Consider the following 23,160-nt stretch of genomic DNA (forward strand, 5'->3'; position numbering starts at 1 on the left):
GCTGCACTCATTCTCCCTTACAAGGCTGAGAGAAATACTATCTCCCTCTCGAACTTCTGTGCAAGCCATACACTCATCTGTGTATTATTTAACCATGCAAACTGTGTCGTACCATTGCACAAATTATTTTAGCAGTATGGGGCCATGGTTTGAGGAGGGGGGGGGGGGGGAGAGGGGTGCAAAAACACATACCCACACACACAAAAACACAGCAAGACCACATAATGAGGTGATATGCTAAATTAACATGGGATCTAATGGGATATGGGATCCACAATCCCATACAATCAACAATCCTATTCAACAACACACTCCTATACATGCCTCATACAATCTGTAATATAACATGACTTGGTGGGGAGGATGATGGCAGGATGGGGTTAGGGTTAGGATTGGGGTAGAGGGGACAGGAAATGGAAGGGGGGTGGGGGGAGGGAGAGGACGTGATGTTACTTCACCACTTGAAAGGGTCACCAAATCCATGTACCTGTAAATTCACCCATATATATACAGATCTAAGTTTTGTTTCATCAAACAGGTACAATTTTGTGTTTGGTTCCAGTTAATTGCCTTGCCACATGGCATAGTATCTTATAGCAATAAATTCCCTTATGTCCTCCCCAATACTCATCTGTAACTTATTGTCCTAATCCGGTGTCGGATAAGATCAGGAAGTGTCAGATCAGGAGGATGAGTACAGGTGAAAAGAAAATTATCAAATGTACATCCCATGGTTCTAATTTTTAGAGATTCCGTATCCGAGTGGCATGGGATTATTGTCTCACATTAATTTGTATCTTGATTGAATGATTTTTAGCTGTGATCCAAGATCCCCCAAAAAATCCTAAAAATCCCAAAATTCCCTAATCAAGATGTGAATATACAGGTAAAAGGTAAGTTTGGAGAGAAAAAGAAAGGGGGGGGGGGGCTGCAGAAGGGAAGAAAAAATGGGGGGGGGCAGGGAGGGGGTTGGATAATGGTTGGATGGGGTAAGGGTGAGGAGTTAGGATGGAGGGGGGCAGGAAATGGAAGGAGGGAGGGGGAAAGGGCGGGGGAAGGTTGGGGGGGGGGGGGGGTGTGGGGCAGGAGAAGTTGAAAGAGGCTACATTTAAAAGAAAAAAATCGTTTCTGATCCCATATGTAATAAGTGGACAAGGGACTAGGAGACATTTGCACACATCACCAAGTGGTTGCTATAGGCAACCTGCCTGCACGTCCGATTTAAACCAGTGGCTGGATGCAATTACCGCCGTCAGTGTGCGAACCTTACTTGTAGATTACATGGAAAACTTTTTTTTTTTTTTTACATTTGGCCACTCACACATATAAATGTGCATAAAATGCAGAAAATCGCTTTTTACAAAAACCGCTAATATGATATAAAATCGCTTTTTACAAAAACCGCAAATATGATCATCAATCAAATAGTGTCCATTCTGCAATCTGCTTGTTTCTGTGGTCCAATGAAGCAGGATCTCAACCCTTTTTTAACGGGAAAATCGGCACACTTATAAGTTGTTTAATCACGAAAACGAGCAGATATTTAATGCAGACTATTAAACCGGAAATCATTTTAAAGATATTTACAAAATTGACGTTCGATCCCATGAGTTCATGACGTTCATGAAATGAACAAGAAATATACAAAAAAAAAAAAAAACATTTAAAAATTAATTAATTTTTTATTTTTCATTTCAATCAATTATTTCAGTTGTACATGACAAGACGAATGCAGCACCCTTTGTCTAAGGCCCCAGGGGTCCGTTAGTGGCTCTTTGAACTCGTATATTATGGTACGACAAGACAAATGCAGCACCCCTTGTCTAAGGCCCCAGGGGGTCCGTTAGTGGCTCTTTGAACTTGTAGAATGTACCGAAAAAGAAAAAAAACAATCCAAATTAAGAAAAAACACAAAAAAACAATTTTTTTTGAAAATTTTGAAAAAAATCGTCATGACTTCTGAAATTTTACACACCTTACAGACTCCGGGGGGAACTAATTATCCACCCACGAAGAGGTATGCCTCGTGGTTTTTTTTCCCACCTTCCACATATCAACAAAAATACACAAAACTCAAACACTGGACAACTTTCGCAGATTGACATCATACTATACAGATAATAAACAAAAGCTTACCCGGTCTGTGGAGTTGACTCCCTTACGGACCACCAATTATCGAAGAAGAAGAATAATACTGCTGTTCTACTTCTAAAACTTCAAGAAACTCGTTTTAGCAAAATCAATGTTTTATTCACTTTTGAGAGTTTTGCTGTATTCTACTAATTGTACTAATTAGATATTAATGACGTTGTTCTGCCGGTCGTGGCTGTAGCTCCTTCTGTAGGTCTTTGTTGAACCTCGTTCAGTTGTTGACCAGTCTCCAGTTGTTCACTCCTCTTCAGTCACTCTCCCAGTCCACTGCTCCAATCGCAACTTTCTCTTTCTTATAAAGGCCCAGACTCCTTTATCCAAAAGCCTTATTTGGCTCCTTTGGCCAGCTTTCTATGTTGGGAGACTGAGAGCACTACATTATTTCTGTTCAAGAGGTCAAATGCTCTGACCTGCTGAGGGGGAATTTGCAGCCTGTGTTCCATCTATGGAACACAGGCTAAATATTGATAGACACAGATGGCAGTCCAAGAGCGTTACACATTCTGTCTTTTAAAATTAACTTCTCTCTTGACCAGCTGTTAGCTTTTTAACAGAGGCTAAATATTTCAAGAGGATTCAAAGGTTTTTTCAAACTGCACCACAGAGCATTTTTACACCAGACACATTCTATAATTTTAGCAATATTGTCAATATGAATATTTATTCCCTGACAGTAGGAAGCCAATCTCGATGTATTTAAGTGGAAAAACTGTGAGCTTAAGATCGTTTATGTCTTCACACCTTGGGTGGAGCTTGCGTTAACTAGGTCGGGTCAAGATTAGTTTCCCCAGTTTGTGATTGCTCACTGTGGTTTTTCCCAATGTTTTTCACGAATATAACAAGTCGGCCATAAAAACGCACGTCTTTAACCAACAACTACAACAATCACCGACAGTACCCAGACATTATGATTGGAAAGTAAGCCCGCCCATATGAATATGATAGGAAAGAGGCCCCACCCAGTAAAGGCGGAGAACAGGTGGGTGGTCAAGAGGGCCGTGATGCCCCGCCCCCAAAGATCACTGGCGATTGGATGGCGTGATGTCAGAGCTTGTAGGTTCGAGCTTGGAGGAAGAAGAATCGCGCAGGCTCTCGCTCGGTCTGGCTTTCGTCTGGGGCGGTTGCTTTGTTTCGTATGCACTCGGGCAGAGAAGTGTTCGGAGCTTGGAGACCCTTTGCACCGTTGGAGCCAGGGGTGTTGTTTTGTGAGAACTGCAGCTGTGTCACGTTTTGGAGGGAGACAAGAGCGAAAGAGGACCAGCCGAATGAACCCCCTCATGATTGTGGTGACGCAGAGAGGAACTTCGGGCCATCTTATGAACTTGCGTGCATTCCGTCCAAAATGCAATATTTATTGATACATTTTAAGAGTGTGGAACCCAGCTATACAAGTGGCACAATAGTGCCTGCATTTAATAAAAGTTACTTTTTCCAGGTTTATTTGTGAAAGTGGAAGTGAAAACTGAGCATGACATTGATGTCCACCTGGAGCGACCTGAACCAAATGATGCTGAAGCTTCTCACCTCAAAAACTCTCTCCATGAAGGTTTCTGTCGATGTCTACACATTTTGATTTGAATAGTTTGATGACGAACTCTGGTGTTAAGAAAAACAACACCACGTTATGATTTAATTGCTTTAAGAAATAACCACGTCTTTAAAAAATGTCTCCATGTCTCTCGGTCCCTGCTCTCAAATGTTGTGTTTGTGTCCTTCCCCCTCTCTCCCCATCTTGTCTACCGCTCCCGATGTTATTTGTTTTGTGTGTCTGTTTGTCTTTCTGTGTGATTAATGTTCGCTCTTTCACGAGCCTTGATCTTGTATACAAAAAAAAACCAAAAAAAAAAAACCACGATGGTCGATCAATTTCTCTAACATCAATTATCCCCTTCATTATTATATATAATATTTTAACTAACAATGATATACCTTGTTGTATCCTGTTTCCCTTAATTTGTACAATCATCAATTCTGATTGAATTTTAATTTGACACCTGTTATTGTGGCCCCCATTGGACTTTGTCCAAAATGGGGGTTTATGGATTGGGTCTCATCCGTCCGCTACCACATCTCGGAGATGTATGGACCAATTTTGTTCAGAAAGGCAACACATAATGGTGTTCATATGCACATAATTTTGTTTCGCATTGGAAAGATGTTCATCACACTGGCTGGTGGCCATTTCAGGTGTAAAAAAAAAGTATGTTGAACACATCCTCAACCATTTGTCGGACACGCATTTACTGATGTTCAAACTTGGCAGACGGATAATGAATGATGGCTAACATACGCACGACATTTTCCTTTGAGATCAGATCCAAGATGGCCAACTGGCAGCCATTTTGTGACTTCAATGTTGCCCCAACCATTTCTTGAACATTCATCGTCCGATTTTGATCAAACGTGGCATCATCACCACATGACGGCATATATGTGCACCTCCCTTTATTGTGCGATCTGATTAAAGCGTCGACTGGTAGATTGGTGGCCATTTTATTTGTAAAAACCCAATGTTGACCACATCCTCCACCATCTCTCCGACATGCATTTCCCAGTCTTGTTCGAACTTGGCACACAGAAAATGAGTGGTTTCATCATTTTCTTTCGAGATTTGATCCGAGATGGCCGATTGGTGGCCATTTTGTTCCTAAAGCATGTCCCCAACCATTTATCGACATGCTTGGGCCGATTTTGTTCAAACTTTGCACAGAGACTATGCATGAGAGCATACATGTGCAGAAGATTTTGTTTTGTAATTCAACCAAAATAGCCGGCTGACAGCTTTCAACTCCGTATGGCAAAATTACTACAAACGTGGCGATGACATTTTATGTCTTTTTCTTCGTGTTGATTTATTTTTTATGTTTATATATATGATCTTGGCTCATGGAGAAGTGAGATGACAGAGAGAGGAAAAAAAGCAACAAATTGATAGAGGAGTCAGGCCATAGTTGGATGGACGCAAGGAAGTAGTAAGAGCGAGATGAGAGAGAAGGGGAGGAAACAGTCAGCCTATAATAGTGTTTTGTTGGGTTGTCTCGATAATATTTTGGGTGACGAAGTAGATGGCATGAGATAGTGGTGAACTTTGTCACCTTGGTGGAAAGAGTACAATTCAACTATATTTGGCCTCATGTGATCACTTTTATAAACACACACACGCATGCATAGTAACCTCATTACAAAGAAGGACATGGACAGACCCTTACAACCAATAGCAGAACATCCAAATAAATTCAATAGTGGCCAAAAATATTGGCACCCTTGCACTTTTTCAAACAATGCACCATTTCTTCCAGAAATTTTTGAGATTAAAAAATCTTTTGGTATCCACATATGTATTTCTTTGGTTTGCAGTGAAAAAAAAAATGAAAAAAAGGTTTTTAAAAATTGCAAAATCTTATCTCCTTCCACACAGAAATCCTAAAATATCCTGAACAATATTATTGGTACATTTTAGAAATTGTTAGAAATAATTAGATTTCAAGTACCTGTAGGTGATTCTCCTTTACTCTGGAATTGAACTCGCCTGTGGTGAGTTGCAGGTGCCTGTAATATAAAAATCACTCATTCAACCAGTTTGAAAAGAGAAAAGGAGTCATTCTGCTGTTTTGTCTCACTGTGTGTACCACAATGAGCATGGAGAAAAGAAAGAAAACCAGAAAATTGTCTGAGGAGGTCAGACACAAGATTGTGGCCAAGCATGGACAATCTCAAGACTATAAATCCATCTCCAGAGACCTTCATGTTCCTGTGTCCACTGTACGCAATGTTATCAGTGATGTTCAGGCCCATTGCACTGTGGCAAACCTCCTTGGACGTGGCCAAAAGAGAAAACTTGATTGAAGATTGCAGTGAAGGATTGTTCGAATGGTGGAGAAAACACCTTGATCAACTGCCAAATAGGTTCAAGCTGACCTTCAGACACAAGGCACGACAGTGTTGTGGAATTTTGGACAATATGTAATTGATGAATCAAGAAATCAATGTCCAAAACCTTTTGTCAGAAGAAGGATTGACAATTTTTAATTCTTGAGGAGTGTAGAATAGAATTTCTTTGTTCTACTACTAAAACTTCAAGAAACTCATTTTAACAAAATCAATGTTTTATTCACTTTAGAGAATTTGTTGTATAATAAACGTTAGTAGTGTAATAATGTTGGTTCTGGGACACCTCAAATCCCCATTCACTTACATGTTAATTTTTCCATTCCCTCATTGCCCCTAAACACCTCTATTTCTCTCACCCTGGTCTTTACGAACCTTCTAACCTTTTAACATGTTATCCTTATTCTTTAGACCACTTAAACAATGGTCCTTCTGTGTGAACCTGTGATCCTTCTGACCTTATGGACCTTTTAACCTTTTACTCTTAATATCATCTGGTGAATCATCTTTGACCCACTCAACAACGACCCTACAAATATTTGTTTATGTGTGGGAAATAATTTAATTCTCCTACAACTCTCCTCACCGTCTAATACATTAACAAAAAATATGTTTGAGTTTGGTTCTTTCTCAAGATATTTTAACTGAGCTAAAATAAAATGATAAACCTCCCTCAATGTTCTTGTCTGAGCGCCTCCTCTCCCACATGCCATTTTAAAATTAATGTATATATTTTCCTGACAACCATCAAAGTTTTCCGTCCACTCAAAAATATTTTTATCTTTTTTACCCAACTCACCGGTATTTAAATTAATTCTCTTATTTGTTTTGTGAACTTTTTTACCAGTTGCCTTTTCAATTATACCTATTTGATATTTTTCACATTCATTATGTTTTCCATTTATATACCAATTTTGATTACACCTCCACTCTTTAGTCTGGTTGATACTTGGTTCTATCATTTATATAATAGTAAAAAAGGCGGCGGTAGCCCGTTAAAATCCCCAACCCCCCCTTTTTAACTTATCACTTATATATATATCTTATCACTTATATATATCTTATCAGTTATCACTTATGTATATCTCATCACTTATATATATCTTATCACTTATATATATCTTATCACTTATATACTTATATAACCATAAGGGAGACTATCAATTCCATTTTCTAAAACTAGGGCATGCCCGTACTATATCTATATCTAAAATTATATCCCCCCCCTCTATTTACATGAAATGGTTTGGTCCAAAGCGAACGGCTTGCGAGTACGGTGACAATCCCCCCCCCCCCCCCCTCTATTTACATGAAATGGTTTGGTCCAAAGCGAACGGCTTGCGAGTACGGTGACAATCCCCCCCCCCCCCTCTATTTACATGAAATGGTTTGGTCCAAAGCGAACGGCTTGCGAGTGCGGTGACAATCCCCCCCCCCCCTCTATTTACATGAAATTGTTTGGTCCAAAGCGAACGGCTTGCGGAGTTTGGTAAAGAAATCGCCATCGCGTGCACAAAGGCGCAGGAAAGCGAAAGAATCGCAAATTAGTTTTAATTAGTTTTAAAACATAGTTTAACGCCCGAGCGAGTTTAACGCAATCGCAAATCGCATCGCAAAGCGAAAGAATCGCAAATTAGTTTTAATTAGTTTTAAAACATAGTTTAACGCCAACATAGCGCCAACATAGTTTGCCGACGGGAAATAAATGAATACGCTCTCAAATGTGCCATCCGAGGCAGAGTCTGTTCGCCACATTCGGCACACGTGATAGCTCGCTGCTCTCTGATTGGTTGAATCGTTTTTTGGACATAGCTCGGTAACTACTTCTGCGATTAATTTAAAACCTTGAAAAGGCACATCCTCGGGTCCCCAGCAATATACCTGGCAAGTTTCAAGTATATCGGACCGGTAGTTGTCGAGAAACAGCGGTCACAGACAAACATACTGTTACAGACGCGGTTGTGGATGTTAGTTTACCGAGCGGTTTGGTATGACCACGTCTGCACAAGTTACCCGATTATGCTCGAACGTTGACTAATCGCGCTACGCTAGATCAATTGAGGAAAGGACACACGGCTGGATTAAAAAGGACACGACACCAAGGGTTCAGTTCTCAAGACCTCCGGAGGAGGTTATATTAGGGCGGAAGGTTAGATTACAACTACAAGAGGGACATCATAGAAAGACAGGCACTTAGACACACTTATATTAACCCCAACAGACGACAGATAAACGGGACAAAAGGCTGACTCACACGGGGATTGATGGCAAGGAAAGGCAGAATCGATGGCTCCAGGTGCACCTGGGCTCAGGGCAGAATCGACCCGGTCCGGTCTGGAGATGCGGGGAGGTCGCAGCGCTCGGATGTGGTTATTGTCTTCTCAAGCTGGGGGCGCATCTGACGTCACATCCGGTAAGTCGCCGCGTATATCCGGCGGGGAGTGACACGCCCTCGGCTCGTTAGCTCCGCCCCAGATGGAATTGGCACGTCGCTTCTCATTGGGTGCGTGCGGGGGGGTTACCGGCTCCGCCCTTGACGAGGGGCTGACAGGGAGCCCCTTTGTGGTAACCCCGTCGGAGCGCATCGTCAATGGCGGCTAACCGAGCCGGTGTGAGGACGCACACTCCCCCGCGCAGCGCCGTTGTTGTAGTGGTTGTAGTTGTTGTTGTTGTTGTAGTTGTCGTTGTAGTTGTTGTTTGGGGAAGAAGATGGGAGGAGGTATGGGGAGGTCCTAAACTCACTACTGGTGTCATATAATCACATTCTGGTGCAACGAAGAGTCGGAATTAATGGAAACGGGTCCTTAACTGACATAGACTAAGAATAACTAGCAAGATGTCCGAAAGTTGTCTACGTGAGATGCGGTGGACCTGGGCACGACATTTAATGGGGGAAAAAGGGGAAGGTCGGTTCTACAGAGTGTTGTTTACAGACAATGGGACTAGGGAATGGGGGATTGGGGATAGTTGGGGAGTATTGGGGAAATAGGGGAATATTTACAAGCGGATATGGAGGCCAAATTCCATATTCGCAACAATACATACAAACATACATACAAACATACACACAGAGATTAGTGGAATTATAGATAGATAAACCTCTTATCATCAAAAGCCCCCAATGCTTTCTTATTTATCTCTTCTGAATATAATTGATGTTTATAACTTCCTATTCCATTAATCTTTCTAAACTCTTCTTTCTTTGTTGTTAAACAGTTATAATAATCCTTAAAGTTTATTGTTTCTTTAATAACATTTTTCTTTACACCTTTTAACTTCTTATCAGTCTTTTCAACGTTATTCACAATGTATTTATAAGCATAAGCCTTTGACCTCAATCCCACAAATTCACTCATAACATTTCCTCCTAATTCATCCTTGAACTTTCCAATCACCTTTTTATATTTAGAAGAGAACAACTCACTCTCTGGACTGTAATTACTCATGTCATAGATATTAATGTCTCTTTTCATGTCTGAATAAACATCGTTGGTATTAATTTTCAAAATAAAACTATCTGTATCCATATAAAGTAGATTAACATCATTTTGATATTTCTTCCTCAAGTTATTATAAAAGTAATCATACATTAATGACTTTGATAAATCAAGAATTGATGTTCCAATATAAATAGGTTTGTCCATTTCAATACTCTCTTTAATCAAATGGATCGCACAAAAGTTCTCAGTAAAGACCTCAGCTCGAGTAAAACTCGGTCTATTAATTAATTTTGATGCTTGTTCCCAAGATGTTGATAGTCTGATATTTTGTCTTTTCCTCACATTCTCCATAGTCTTACCAAAGACCGCATTATTCATCAATTTATAAAAGTCTTTCTCAAAATCTGTTTTTGACTCTGTTCTTCTTTGTGTATTAAAATCAATGTACCCCTTTAACCAATGACTTTGATTGAACTTTAGAACCCTATGGATCTTCTCTACTCTTAGACCTTTTGATAAATATTGTCGCAAATTTCTTTGGTGTAGAACATAATTTTTCTTGTTATATAATGTAGTAAGTAATTTTTCTGTTGATTCACCTATATCAAACGATCGTTGATAATCACTCAACCATTCTTTCTTTGGACTTTCTTTCTCACAAGCAAATGGGAGATCTTTGTGTAGGTTATGGAGTTCCCCTGGATATTTCAAATCAACTTCAAAATAATAACCAACTTTTTCTTCATCCAATTCTTTTTGTGTAGAGATACATACATCTTGTAAAACGTTTTTGTAGTCTTTTACCTTTACCCATCTAAGTTTTCCATAAGGAAGAGCCTGAGACATTGCCCAGCCATACAGGTTGTTCGCATCATAGTACATCAAGTAAGAACTCTCTTTCGATGGATCATCATTTGGAAGATATTTGTTATTTGCTTTTGCGTATCTACTCGAGCAGACTTGTGAAATTCCACCTCTTTTTGCCTTTTCAATCATCAAAAGCATATCAACATCGGTTATCAAATCCAAGGCTTGTTTTGTCATTTTCAACATCGCACTCCAGGCCAATCCAGGTGCTGTGTAGTAGTGAGCAGGATCCAATCCATATCCAGTGCGACAAACAGATCTAAAGGCTTCAAATACATCGGCCAATAAAAGCACATCAGTTTTGAGATACAAATCGTGATACTCGCCAAGATTCTTGATGTTATATTTTTCCCAAACATTTTGTGCGTGGACATAATCTTTATCAGATATATTACTGTTGTTTAATTTGTTATAGAAATTTTATTTTGAAGGAAGTTGTGTTTCATTGAATCTCTCAAATGAGTCCATATAGTCATAGGGGTAAATTCCCTTTTGTGTTAGAAAATCTTTATCTAAAAAATACTCTGAAATACATGGAAACTCTTTTAGATTTTGAACCAAGTTAGCCAATGGACTTGCCATGAATTTAAATGTATCAAGAAATCTGATATGAGTAATAGGAGATGTGTGAATTGTTTTTGTGAATGAAATGTATTTCTGATCCGTGTTTGGAATTGCTGAGATACTTCCAGAAGTCTTTGAGAGTTCCTTGATAAATAGATGTGTATCATAATTCATAATGAGCATTGTTATGAAGAAAGACAGGAATGAAAGAGGGGAGTTGATAATTAATATTCAACTTTGATGAGCCGGACCTCTATATTTACCAGTGAGATGCCAATGGTCTCTAACCTTTAGACCTTCACCAATTTTCTTCTCACAAATTTGACAGTCAACTTTTGGTTGTCTAAATTCCCTTTTTTCTTTACTTGTTAAGGACATTGGTTTATTGGTTTCTCTCATTATCTTGGTTAATCGAACACAGTCTTTTTCTAGTCGTTTCACAAACTCCTCTGGGGTATTTGAGCCTTTATACACCTCTAACTTGTTATATTTATCACCAACGGATGATTTGATATAATAACAAAAACCACAAGGAGTATGTTTTTGATATTTATTTGTGTATGATTCTTTTGGATCTGGAGAAGCAGTATCTATTTTTCTAGAATACTTTCAAAATCAGCATATATAACAAATGGATGTTTGATCTTTTTATTTTCATCTTTGAATGTGATCTTTGAGCCTTCTTTAGGCATGTTGATTACCGTTGATTTATGTTCACCACAATAATTTGAATGTTTATCTAATCTTTCTTGTGTATGGAAGAAGTTAAGACAACGCATACATATATATATTTTATTTGTTCTTTTACATACTTGTGGTTTTATTAATTTTGTAATATCTTTGATGTATGTATAATGTGAATTTTCGTCTGAATTAAAATATAGAAGATTAATATGAGTTTGTTTACAATTGTCAGAAAGCTTTAAAACCTGAATGTTGTTTGTTTCTGTTGGACCATAAACATTAACTGATAAATTATTCAACTTTTCAAATTTAGGAATATCGTTTAAAGTCATCGGAAACTTTAGATCTTTCGTATTTAATGTATTCTCATATTTTTTATAATGAGATATTCTTTCATCATGAAAATGTGGAGGATGTAAGTGTGCTAGAATAGACCAGAGAAAACATTTATTGTCTTTATTTTTGATATTGATAACTGCTTTTCTATTTTTGATAACACTGGGTAAATCAATGTAAGAAGAAGCTTTTAGAGGATCTGATTTAAGAATATGAATGTCTATGTAAATAATTTTTCCTATATTGAATCCACTTCCTACGATTGAATTATCCACATCTTGCTCTTGTTTAATAAGTTCATCATAGACTCCTGATGTTTTAAAATCTTGATATGAAGAAATAAAGTGTGGCTCAGTTCTCATGTATGGTGTATCTATAACTCCTTCGTCCTTTGTCATTTCTAATTTTACTCCCATATAAAATTTAAGTGGTTTCATTTCTTTTAGTGTTTTTTCAATCAACGTTTGAACAGCAGGTTTAACTATTTCTACAGCATCAACTATAGACTCTGGTTCAGGAGGTTTGAAGTTGAAGACTCTTATTTTAATATGTCCTTTGAATGCACCATCAGAGTTTTTAATAGTAAACAATTTTGACAAGTGTTTGTTAGTTTTAAGATGGGCTTTAAACCCCTTCTTGAGGATGGTTGTTTTACAGACCTTACAATGTTTTGTTTTAGGTGGAAGAGGGAAAAGTTTGTTAAGAATGTTGTATGTATGTTTTGCGGTGAGAATATGTTGTTTATAATATTTTACTTCCTTCTCGCAAGTATCACAATAAACCATATTTATAGCGTGAGAAAACGTGGTGTTTTATATATATCACTGTGCTTAAAATAAAACACTTTTGAGCTTTACAGCTCAGTTTTATATATATCGCTGTGCTTAAAATAAAACACTTTTGAGCTTTACAGCTCTGTTTTATATATATCGCTGTGCTTAAACTAAAACACCTTTTCACTCAGAATCATCTAAGTCATAACTATCACATGAATACTCAGAATCATACTCAGTCATCAATAAAGCTACTCTCATAACTATCATTTGAGCACAAACTATTAGTATCATAACTATCATCTGTGTTCAATGAAATACTATCATCACTATCGTCCGAGTTCAATGAAATAGTAAAATCTTCACTGCTGTAATGACTCATATTTAATTAGCAGAAAAAACCTTTCCATCTATACCAATATACTTTCTTTCATTAACGGATTCAATCTCTGCATTTTTAATATCAAAAGTTATCTTTAAATAATCTCTATCATAGAACGAAATGACATTTCACCAGAAATATTAACATCATTCATTTTACTTAGATCTACACCCTTTGGATTATTAAAGTAAATACAAATTTCTCCACGAGTATTGTTGATGGTCTTATCATTCTTTTTCAAAGTATCGTGGTCAATCACTCTTTCAAGCTTTGAATAAATTGCCAGGAGTAGAGGAGAAACTTTTGTTAGATTTACTTTAATGGATGTCTGTCCAGGTATTGTTAGAGCTCTTCCTTTAAATGAAATAGAGGGGCTCATGTTATTTTCCATAACTGGTTTTACCCAAAAATTTCCATATTTATCTTTGTTCAATTTAACATCTTTGACATATTTTTCTATATCTTTAGTAGAGATTTAGTAGAGAAGTAGAGATTGATTGAAATTTGTCTTTTGTGCTTTGAAACATTGTATTTATTAATGAATAAACTTGCGTTTAGTTTAAGTAAAAATTTACCATATAAATATGATAAGTTCTGAAGGATATTTAGAATTTCCAGACTCTCCATATGATAAATTAGAGAATTGTCCGGCTTGTGATAGAATAGGGCTTAATAATGAGGGTTCATATAAACAATGTATTTTCTGTGATTTAATTTTAAATAATGATAATAAAAAATAAAAAATATATATAACTCTTTTAAATTAGAACCAAAAATGAATTACTTTACAAGATTAATAAGAGAGATGAATGTTAAGTATTGTGATGATAATACACCATTTCTTTCGAGGGAAGAGACTATTTGTATTGAGGGAATGTATAAGGGTTTAATGATATTTATTATTCAAAATAATTTTAATGGAAATGTTAATACAAGATACTATATAAATAAAATAATGAATTATTTTGAAATTAAACCCGAACTCAGGATAAAATATAGAGTTTCTAAAATAGCTCAAAAAAAGTTAGATGACTTGTTTTCCAAATATATAAATGAATGATTTTTTTACCCGTTTGGGAAAATAAGATAAAATTTAATAACCATAAAAACATTCCAAATTCATTGAGATGTCTAATAGTTGGTTCAAGCGGATGTGGAAAAACCTGTTTACTTTTAAAGATGCTCCTTGGTCCTAATTTTTTAGATTATGATAATTTAATAATTTTTACAAAGTCTAATTTTCAACCCGAGTATCAACTACTCTCACAGGGTTTTAATGCAGGTCTTAAAAAGGAAGACATTATCGGTTTATTTAAACTTCAAAACAAAACTAAATGATTATAATATTGAAGATATAATACAATTATTTTGTAATACACAGAAATCAAAATCGAAACCAAAACCCATAACTTGTATTCTCAGTGATAATACGGATGATATACCTTCACCTCAAGATTTAGATAAATCAAAAAAGAACCTTGTCATCTTTGATGATTGTGTTAATGAGAGAAACCAAACAGTAATGGACAGCTACTATACAAGAGGGAGACATTCTTCTTGTAATTGTATTTATCTTAGTCAGTCATATTTTCAACTCCCTCGACGCTCAATAAGAAACAATGCCAATACTTTTATTTTATTTAAGTTAAATTCAATAGATGTAAATAATTTTTGGAGAGATAATTGCTCTACGTTATGTAGTAAAAAAGAATTTGAAAATTATATGAAACACACGATTGGAAAATATAAATATATTGTTGTGAAACAAGATGAGATATTAAAGGATGTATATTTATTTTAAACATAATTACATATATAAATGACAACAATTATTATTAACCTTGTGGGTAAATCTGCTTCTGGAAAGAACTTTCATAAATCTAAACTCTTGAAGAGTAAAAATGAAAAGATTGTAAGTTTTTTTTAAAAACACCCTATGATTCGTTTTGTGAGTACTACAACCAGAGCAAAGCGACCAGGAGAAGTAGAAGGGAAAGATTATTACTACATTTCAATGGAGGAACATATGCGATTGAGGAACAAAGGTCAAATATTTGAGGAGGTCTCTCTTGGTTCTACAAAATATTCACATTGTAGGAGTGAGTTAAATAAAGTGAAATCTAATGGTCTTGGGATTTTAGAAACTAATCCTGAAGGAATGAGACAAATTATTAAACATTTGTGTGGTGATGGAGTTAAGATTTTCTCATTCGGTTTTGATATCGATGAGGAGACTCAACGCAAACGTATGAAAAGCAGAGATACAAGTATTAGTGAAGAAGAAATAACAACTCGTATTAATACCAATAAAGAATTTGATGAAATATTTAAAGAAAAGGATTTATTTCAACACATTTACTATAATGATGAAGAAAAGGAAAATTTTCCCATTGACCTTTACAATTCATTAAATGATATTTTTCAATAAATAAATACAGAAAATGAATACCGAAGAAAGAGCAAGAAAGTTTAAAGAACATCAAGAGTTGGTTTCAAAAGTTGTAAAACAACAGGAAGAGATAAAGAAGAAACGGAGACAGAAACTAACTGGTGAAGAAGCCTTTGAAAGAAAACAAGAGAAATTTTTTAAACCGCTTTTAAAAACTCGACACCCTACAGTTCCCACGGTAGAATTTACTCCGAAAAAACTTCAAATGCTCAAAGATTTTAGTCAGATAACAAAACAAAAACTTGGAAAATTAGAATATAATGATGAAGAATTATTTCAGAAACTTGAGGAGGTAAATCAACCCCCTAATTATGTAGTGGAAGCTCTTCAAAACAATGAATATTTGGCAGATTCAAAAACCAGAGCAGGTCTCATTCCAACAGAAGAACCAGCAGTGTTCCATCTTGTGGAAGAAAAGGTATTGATATTTAATGATGAATTGATGTTCTTGAGTTCTACTCAACCAAATGTTAAATTAACTCCAAGATTAATGTTTCTTCTAACAAACCCCGGATTCAGCGGTTCAAAATATTTTGAGGAACCACTTGATATGGAAAGAGAGGAAGATAGGGTATATATTGAGTTGCTAAATGCACTTGATTATGGAGTTTCTGTTGCTGGTAAAAGTAAGAAGAATGAGAAGGAGAAACATATTATTGATGCTTTAAGTAAGCTTGGTTCAGGTGTTAGTTTTCTTCCAAATGACCCATCACAATTAGTTAATAGGCTATTATTGTTGTTAGGTAGTAAGAAGGCTGGAAACAACAATTGTTTTAATGAATCCTCAGCCATTTTAGATCAGTTGATGAATATGAAAATAATTAATAAATGTCAATACAAAGATATTTTATTAGATATTAAATAAGATGAGAAGCACAATTCTTAGTTTTAATTTCACAACGAGCGATTACACAGCTTCATTCCCTTACCCACTACAACTTGACCCCCTTACCTCATATGAGGCTTCTTTGTTGTCAATGGAAACTTACAATACCCTTTTTAATATCACAGAGAAAAACAACAAGTTTAGTTATAATCCAGGAAGTGGATATAAAACTATAACCGTTTCACCCGGAGCTTACGAGATTTCTCAAATATCTTCAGAAGTCTCTCGCCTTATGAAAGAAAAAGGTGATGAACCAAAAAATATGGTAATAGATATTCAAAAACACACTTCAAAATCAACGATTAAGCTTAAAAATAATTATAAAGTTGATTTCACGATTGAAAATTCGTTCAGAGAGCTATTGGGTTTCTCTTCAAAAAATATTGAAACTAACGGGACATTTTACAGTGATAATGTTATCCAAATATCCTCCGGTATAAATTCAGTATTAATTCATTGTGATTTGATTGATGGTGCTTACAACGATGGAATAAGAACAAATACAATATTTTCATTCAGTGCATACTCAACCCCAATTGGTTATAAATTTAATATGGAACCAAAAAATCTTGTCTATTTACCTGTGTCAGGAAAAGCCATATACAGAGTAAATTTTAGGATAACCGACCAAGATAATCGTATGATATCCTTTAATGATGAAATTATATCCATCAGAATTCACCTACGTGAAGTTTTTCAATAAATAAATAATGGTTATTGTGAGAAAACACGAGTTGGGAAAATATAAAATAATTACAGGGGAGGGCATGTACCTTTCACCATACTATAAGGGTGAAGGTATGTTTCTTGGGAGAGGATACTATAAACCTAAGAGACAACGAGGTGTAGGTCATCAATTTCGAAATAAAGGAGATGGGATAATTGATACTCTAATGGGTATTGGTTCAACCATCCTTAAACATAAAGACCTAATTGGTTCAACTGCTTCTGCCATGGGTTCAGTTGCGGGTGCTATAAAGAGTATAAAAGATGCTCAAAAGGAGTCTCATAAATTACAAGCAATCAAAGAAATAAAAAAAGGTAAAACTCAACTATCTTCACAAGAACGACAAAAAATCATTAAAATACTTGGGTCAGGGTTTCAACAATTTTAATGCTATATAAATACAAGTATGGAAGCGATTGATAGTATCTATGATTTGGATGATACGATTATCATTTCAAACTCCACTAAAAAGGAAGACTATTTTAAGGTAAATGCTATAACAGGAACAGACTGGAATTCAAACGGAACAAAAAGTTTTGAAATAAATAATCAACAAACTTATTTGAATATAGCTGATAGTTTCTTGCTGTGTAAATTTAAATTCACTAAGGCTGCGAATAATACTAATGCTACACTCGTAAATGATTTCTTCTGGAAAATGTTTGACAGTGTCCGCCTGTATATTGGAACACAAGAGGTTGAAGCGGTTGATTATGTCTCTGCTACATCTGAAATGATGAAATTTACACTATATTCGTTTAGTGATAGAATGGGTAAGGGAGCTGTTGAAGGTTTTATTCCTGATATGTCAACGGGAACAAATGCTGACCCCGGTTATAGTCAAAGGAAGTCAATGTATAATGATGAAACAAAAGCAGAGAATAGTTTTACCGTAGCAGTACCTCTGAAAGGTATATTTGGATTTTGTGATTATGACAAAGTTTTGTATGGTCTTAAAATTAGATTTCAACTACAAAGGAATGATAATGTAAATAGGTTGCTTTTTGGGGTTGAAAATGCTTTTGGAGACAACAATAAATTTGTTATTAATGATTTGTGTTGGTATATCAGTGAATATACTCCTAATCTTAAAACGGAAGAGATGTTAAATAGAAGACTTAACTCAAAGAAACCGCTAAATGTATCATACCTTAAAAGAAGATGTCAACACGTTAAACTGGAACACACTACCTACACTTGGAATTTGGGTGTTCTTCAAGGAAAGCCACGATACCTCTGGCTCATTTTTTAAAAACCAGATGGAGAGGACGGTACTAATAAGAATAATGCGCTGAGTGATAATGCTAAGGTGAAACAACTTCGGGTTTCTCTTGATGGCACATTTTATCCGCGAGATAGATTGGAAATTGATTGGGAAAAAAATGATTATGCAGAAGCCTACAAGTCTTACCAAAAGGTGTGTGAAAGCAACGGTAATAATGATCCTATTTTGGATATGGTTGCGTTTTAAAAACTTTATACAATCTATGCAATTGACCTGAGTTCTCAAAAGGAAACTATAAAGTCTAATCGAGTGGATACTTCTCTATACATTGAAAGAGGGGAGAGTGAAGAGGTTAATGCATATTGTTTGCTTTTGGAGGAAACAGAATTGCAGATTAATACAGATAATGGTGTTATGATTAAGATCACATAGGTTTTTTCTCATAAATAAATGGTTGGGGTATATGTTAATCAAATCAATCTTAATAAATTAACATCTTGTATTCAAAATCAAAAGCCTTGTATTATTAATGTTAATACAATTCAAAGAAAAGGAGCTGTAAGAATTGATGTTTTACTCACACACACACAAGTAAAAACACTAAATGATGTTGGATCACTTAAAATTAAAATGACGAAACCTATGTTAAAGAAATATTCAATAGACGAGTCAAGAGGAGGATTTCTCCCGTTTCTAATTCCTTTATTTGCTGGTTTAAGTGCGGCGGGAGCATTGACTGGTGGTATTTCAGCAGCGGTAAAAACTGCTAACGAAAGGAAGGCACAACTAAAAGCTCAAAAAGAATTGGAAAGACATAACAAGGAGTTGGAGAAACAAATTAGTGGAAGTGGTGTAATTGTAGATTTTGCTGAAAAACTTGAAAGTCAACCTGATAAAGCTAGATTGTTGGTTGGAGATATGCTTTCCTCTATCGCTCAAGCGGGTGTTAAACTAACTAAACGGGGTAATGGATTGTATCTTTCTCATAAATAAATGGATAAATGGTTTAAACAATTTGGAAAGAATACAACGTCAAATATAGAACTAGCTAAGTATTGTAAAACACTAAAAATTGATAATGTGGTTATTTGTATGAGAGATGAATTAATACATATAAATAAAAATACAAAGAATATTATTATGAATTTAGACACACAGAATGGTTCTCATTGGGTTTGTATTCATAATAGTCAGGATAAATATTATTTTGATAGTTATGGTATGCCACCACCTGTTGAAGTAATACAATTCTTACAGAATGGTGTTTATCAAACATTTCAAGGTCAAGAAATTAATTCTAAATGTTGTGGTCAATTATGTTTATATGTATTGTTTCAACTCAACAATAATGAAAAATTTTATGATATCATTTTTAATCTAATATAAATGACTTATGTTGGAAAAGTTGGTTCTATCTTTGGAAAATCCTCTCAGGATATTGATTTATCAAATTATTATACAAAGGCAGGAGAGAGTGAAGGCATTCCTGAGGATTCTTTATGTCTTAAAAATTAAGATAGAAATGTATATGTTGAAAACCAAAAAGGTTTTGATCCTCTGTCGGAATTTTTCTGATAAATAAATATGAGTTATTGTCTCAAATGTAAAAAGAAAACTAAATCTAAAAATATCTCTTATGTTAAAGCTAAAAATAATAGAGTTTATCAAAAAGGAATATGTCAAGTGTGTGGCTCTAAAAAGTGCCAATTCATCTCTCCTAAAAGAGGAGGAGACATACAAAGGTTTCTCTCAGGAAGTAAATTTACAACAACTGGAATTCCAGGGGAATTACATCTACCTGGATATTCGTTCTGTGGTCCTGGAACAAACCTAGATAAAAGATAAGATGAGGCTGACAATCCTAAATCTTGGTCTCAACCTATAAATAGGGTTGATGAAGTGTGTATGAAGCATGATATTGCTTATGGGAAAACCGCTACATTGGATGAAAAACATGAAGCAGACAGAGAAATGTTATATAATTTGTCTTTGATACAAAATCCTACATTGAGAGAGAAAGTTGATAGGTTTATTGTTAAAAAAATGATGTGTCAAATTGAAACTTGGTCTTGGTTATTCACCCTCAAAAAACTATTAGACTCCAATGATGTTATCAAGACTGAGGAGCTTTTGGCTAATGAATTACCCAAACCTATAACCACAAAGTTTAAAAGAAGGAAAGTTTATTCTAAATACACCGACCACATATGGTCCGCTGATTTAATTGAATTGAATAATGACAGGGGATACAGGTATGCTTTAACCGTTATTGATTTGAGGAGTAGATTTGCCTGGGTTGTTCCGTTGAAAAACAAGAGAGGTAATACTTTAATGTTAGCCTTTAAGCTAATATTTGATAGGGATAAAAGGAAACCATAAAAGTTATGGACCGATGAGGGAACAGAGTTCTATAACAAAATATTCATGAAATTTCTTAAAGGGGAGGGTATTAAATTATACAGCACCTTTAATGAAGGAAAAGCAGTTGTTATTGAGCATTTTAATCGCACTTTGAAAGAGAGACTATATAAAAAATTCACACAACTCGGTTCTCAAAAATGGGTGTATTTAATTCAGGATATTGTAGATAATTACAATAATACAGTTCATTCATCAACAAAATCAAAACCATCGGAAACATTTACAAAATTAGAATATGAAAAGGAGATTAATTTGAGAAAGCCCAAGTTTAAAGTTGGTGATATTGTAAGAATATACAAATGGAAAAGTCATTTTGAGAAAGGTCATACACAAAAATGGACTCGTGAATTATTTAAAATCATTGATGTAATGGATACAGTCCCTTGGACCTACAAATTATATGATTTAAATGGAGAAGAAATCTTGGGTTCATTTTACTCGCAAGAATTACAAAAAACACAAGTAAGCAGATAATACCCTTGAAAATAATAAATAAATAAATAAAATGTAATGGGGATACGTTTTTAAATCTGTGAACCCCAAACACAGAATCCCACAACTTTTTAGTTGGGGCTTAACTTTTGTGTGTGTATAATGGGGATACGTTTTTAAATCTGTGAACCCCAAACACAGAATCCCACAACTTTTTAGTTGGGGCTTAACTTTTGTGTGTGTATAATGGGGATACGTTTTTAAATCTGTGAACCCCAAACACAGAATCCCACAACTTTTTAGTTGGGGCTTAACTTTTGTGTGTGTATAATGGGGATACGTTTTTAAATCTGTGAACCCCAAACACAGAATCCCACAACTTTTTAGTTGGGGCTTAACTTTTGTGTGTGTATAATGGGGATACGTTTTTAAATCTGTGAACCCCAAACACAGAATCCCACAACTTTTCAGTTGGGGCTTAACTTTTGTGTGTGTGTGTATGTGTGAGTGAGTCATAATAATATACAAACCCTAACCCAACCCCATCCCTAACCCAACCCCATCCCTAACCCAACCCCATCCCTAACCCAAACCCATCCCTAACCCAAACCCATCCCTAACCCAACCCCATCCCTAACCCAACCCATCCCTAACCCAACCCCACCCCTAACCCAACCCCATCCCTAACCCAACCCCATCCCTAACCCAACCCCATCCCTAACCCAACCCCATCCCTAACCCAACCCCATCCCTAACCCAACCCCATCCCGAACCCAACCCCATCCCTAACCCAACCCTAACCCAACCCCATCCCTAACCCAACCCATCCCTAACCCTCACATTCAAAATCCCAACCCTAACCCAATCCCATCCCTAACCCAACCCCATCCCTAACCCTCACATTCAAAATCCCAACCCTAACCCAATCCCATCCCTAACCCAACCCCAACCCTAACCCTCACATTCAAAATCCCACCCTAACCTAATCCCATCCCTAACCCAACCCCAACCCTAACCCTCACATTCAAAATCCCAACCCTAACCCAACCCCATCCCTAACCCAACCCCATCCCTAACCCTCACATTCAAAATCCCACCCAAACCCTAACATAATCTTTCTTTTCTTCTTTTTTTAAATACGTATTTCTTTTTTTTTTCTTTCCTCTTCCTCCAATTCTGTCTTTCAAGGCTTTCAAGTTTGAAGAAGTAGAAATGGGAAGAAAGAATTTTCCAGCATTTTCTTCCTCGAACTTTCTTGATATTGCTTAAATCAAGCGTCATTAAATAAAGAACATTGTTCATTGCTTTAGAATCCAAAGAGTCTCCAAGAGGAACCCCACAGGTAGAGTCTCCAAAATAAAACCAACTTTCCAAGTTCCCAAGGTATAACCACATTCCTGTTGAGCCTCCAAGATAGGTATCACATTCCGAGTCATCAAAACAAAACCCCCATTCCGAGTCTCCAAAAATATAACCATCTTTCCAAGTCTCCAAGGTAGAACCACAATTTTCAGAAATATTGGGGGTTTCCGTGATAAGTCTCACATAGTATAACTGCGGACCATCAGGGAAAACTTCCCTTTCCCAATTTTTTAGGGTTTCTATGATGTGTCTCACATAGTATAACTGCGGACCATCAGGGAGAATTCCCGTTTCCCAATTTTCAGAAATTTGTGGGTCTCCAATGTATGACTTGTATTCTGACTCATCAAGGTAGAACTTGTTCAGTGGGTTTTGTTTTGATAACTCACAACAAGTATCATCATGGTAAAACTCTTTTTCAGGATTTTGTGGATCTACAAGGTATAACTCTTTGGCTGGATCATCAAGGTAGAACTCGGTCTGGGGGTCTTGGTTGTTCAAAAAGTCTTCAAACAAAAAAATAACTTCATCCCAAGTTGTGTTAAAAGCAGAATTTTCATTTCGTATCTCAGA

The 23,160-nt window shown here is 36.0% G+C and overlaps 1 protein-coding gene across 1 annotated transcript in view; it reads left to right on the forward strand.

The window, feature by feature from the left end:
- Window positions 1-23,160, forward strand: part of LOC137416771 (uncharacterized) — a 146,536-nt gene that overhangs the window by 24,350 nt on the left and 99,026 nt on the right. The window contains exon 3 of the mRNA XM_078770257.1: window positions 3,587-3,697. Within this exon, the coding sequence (XP_078626383.1) occupies window positions 3,587-3,697 (111 nt within the window). The remainder of the gene's footprint in view (window positions 1-3,586; window positions 3,698-23,160) is intronic.

The sequence above is a fragment of the Myxine glutinosa genome, chromosome 1, assembly GCF_964187855.1.
Source record: "Myxine glutinosa chromosome 1, kmMyxGlut1.1, whole genome shotgun sequence".
NCBI classification, from domain to species: Eukaryota; Metazoa; Chordata; class Myxini; order Myxiniformes; family Myxinidae; genus Myxine; species Myxine glutinosa.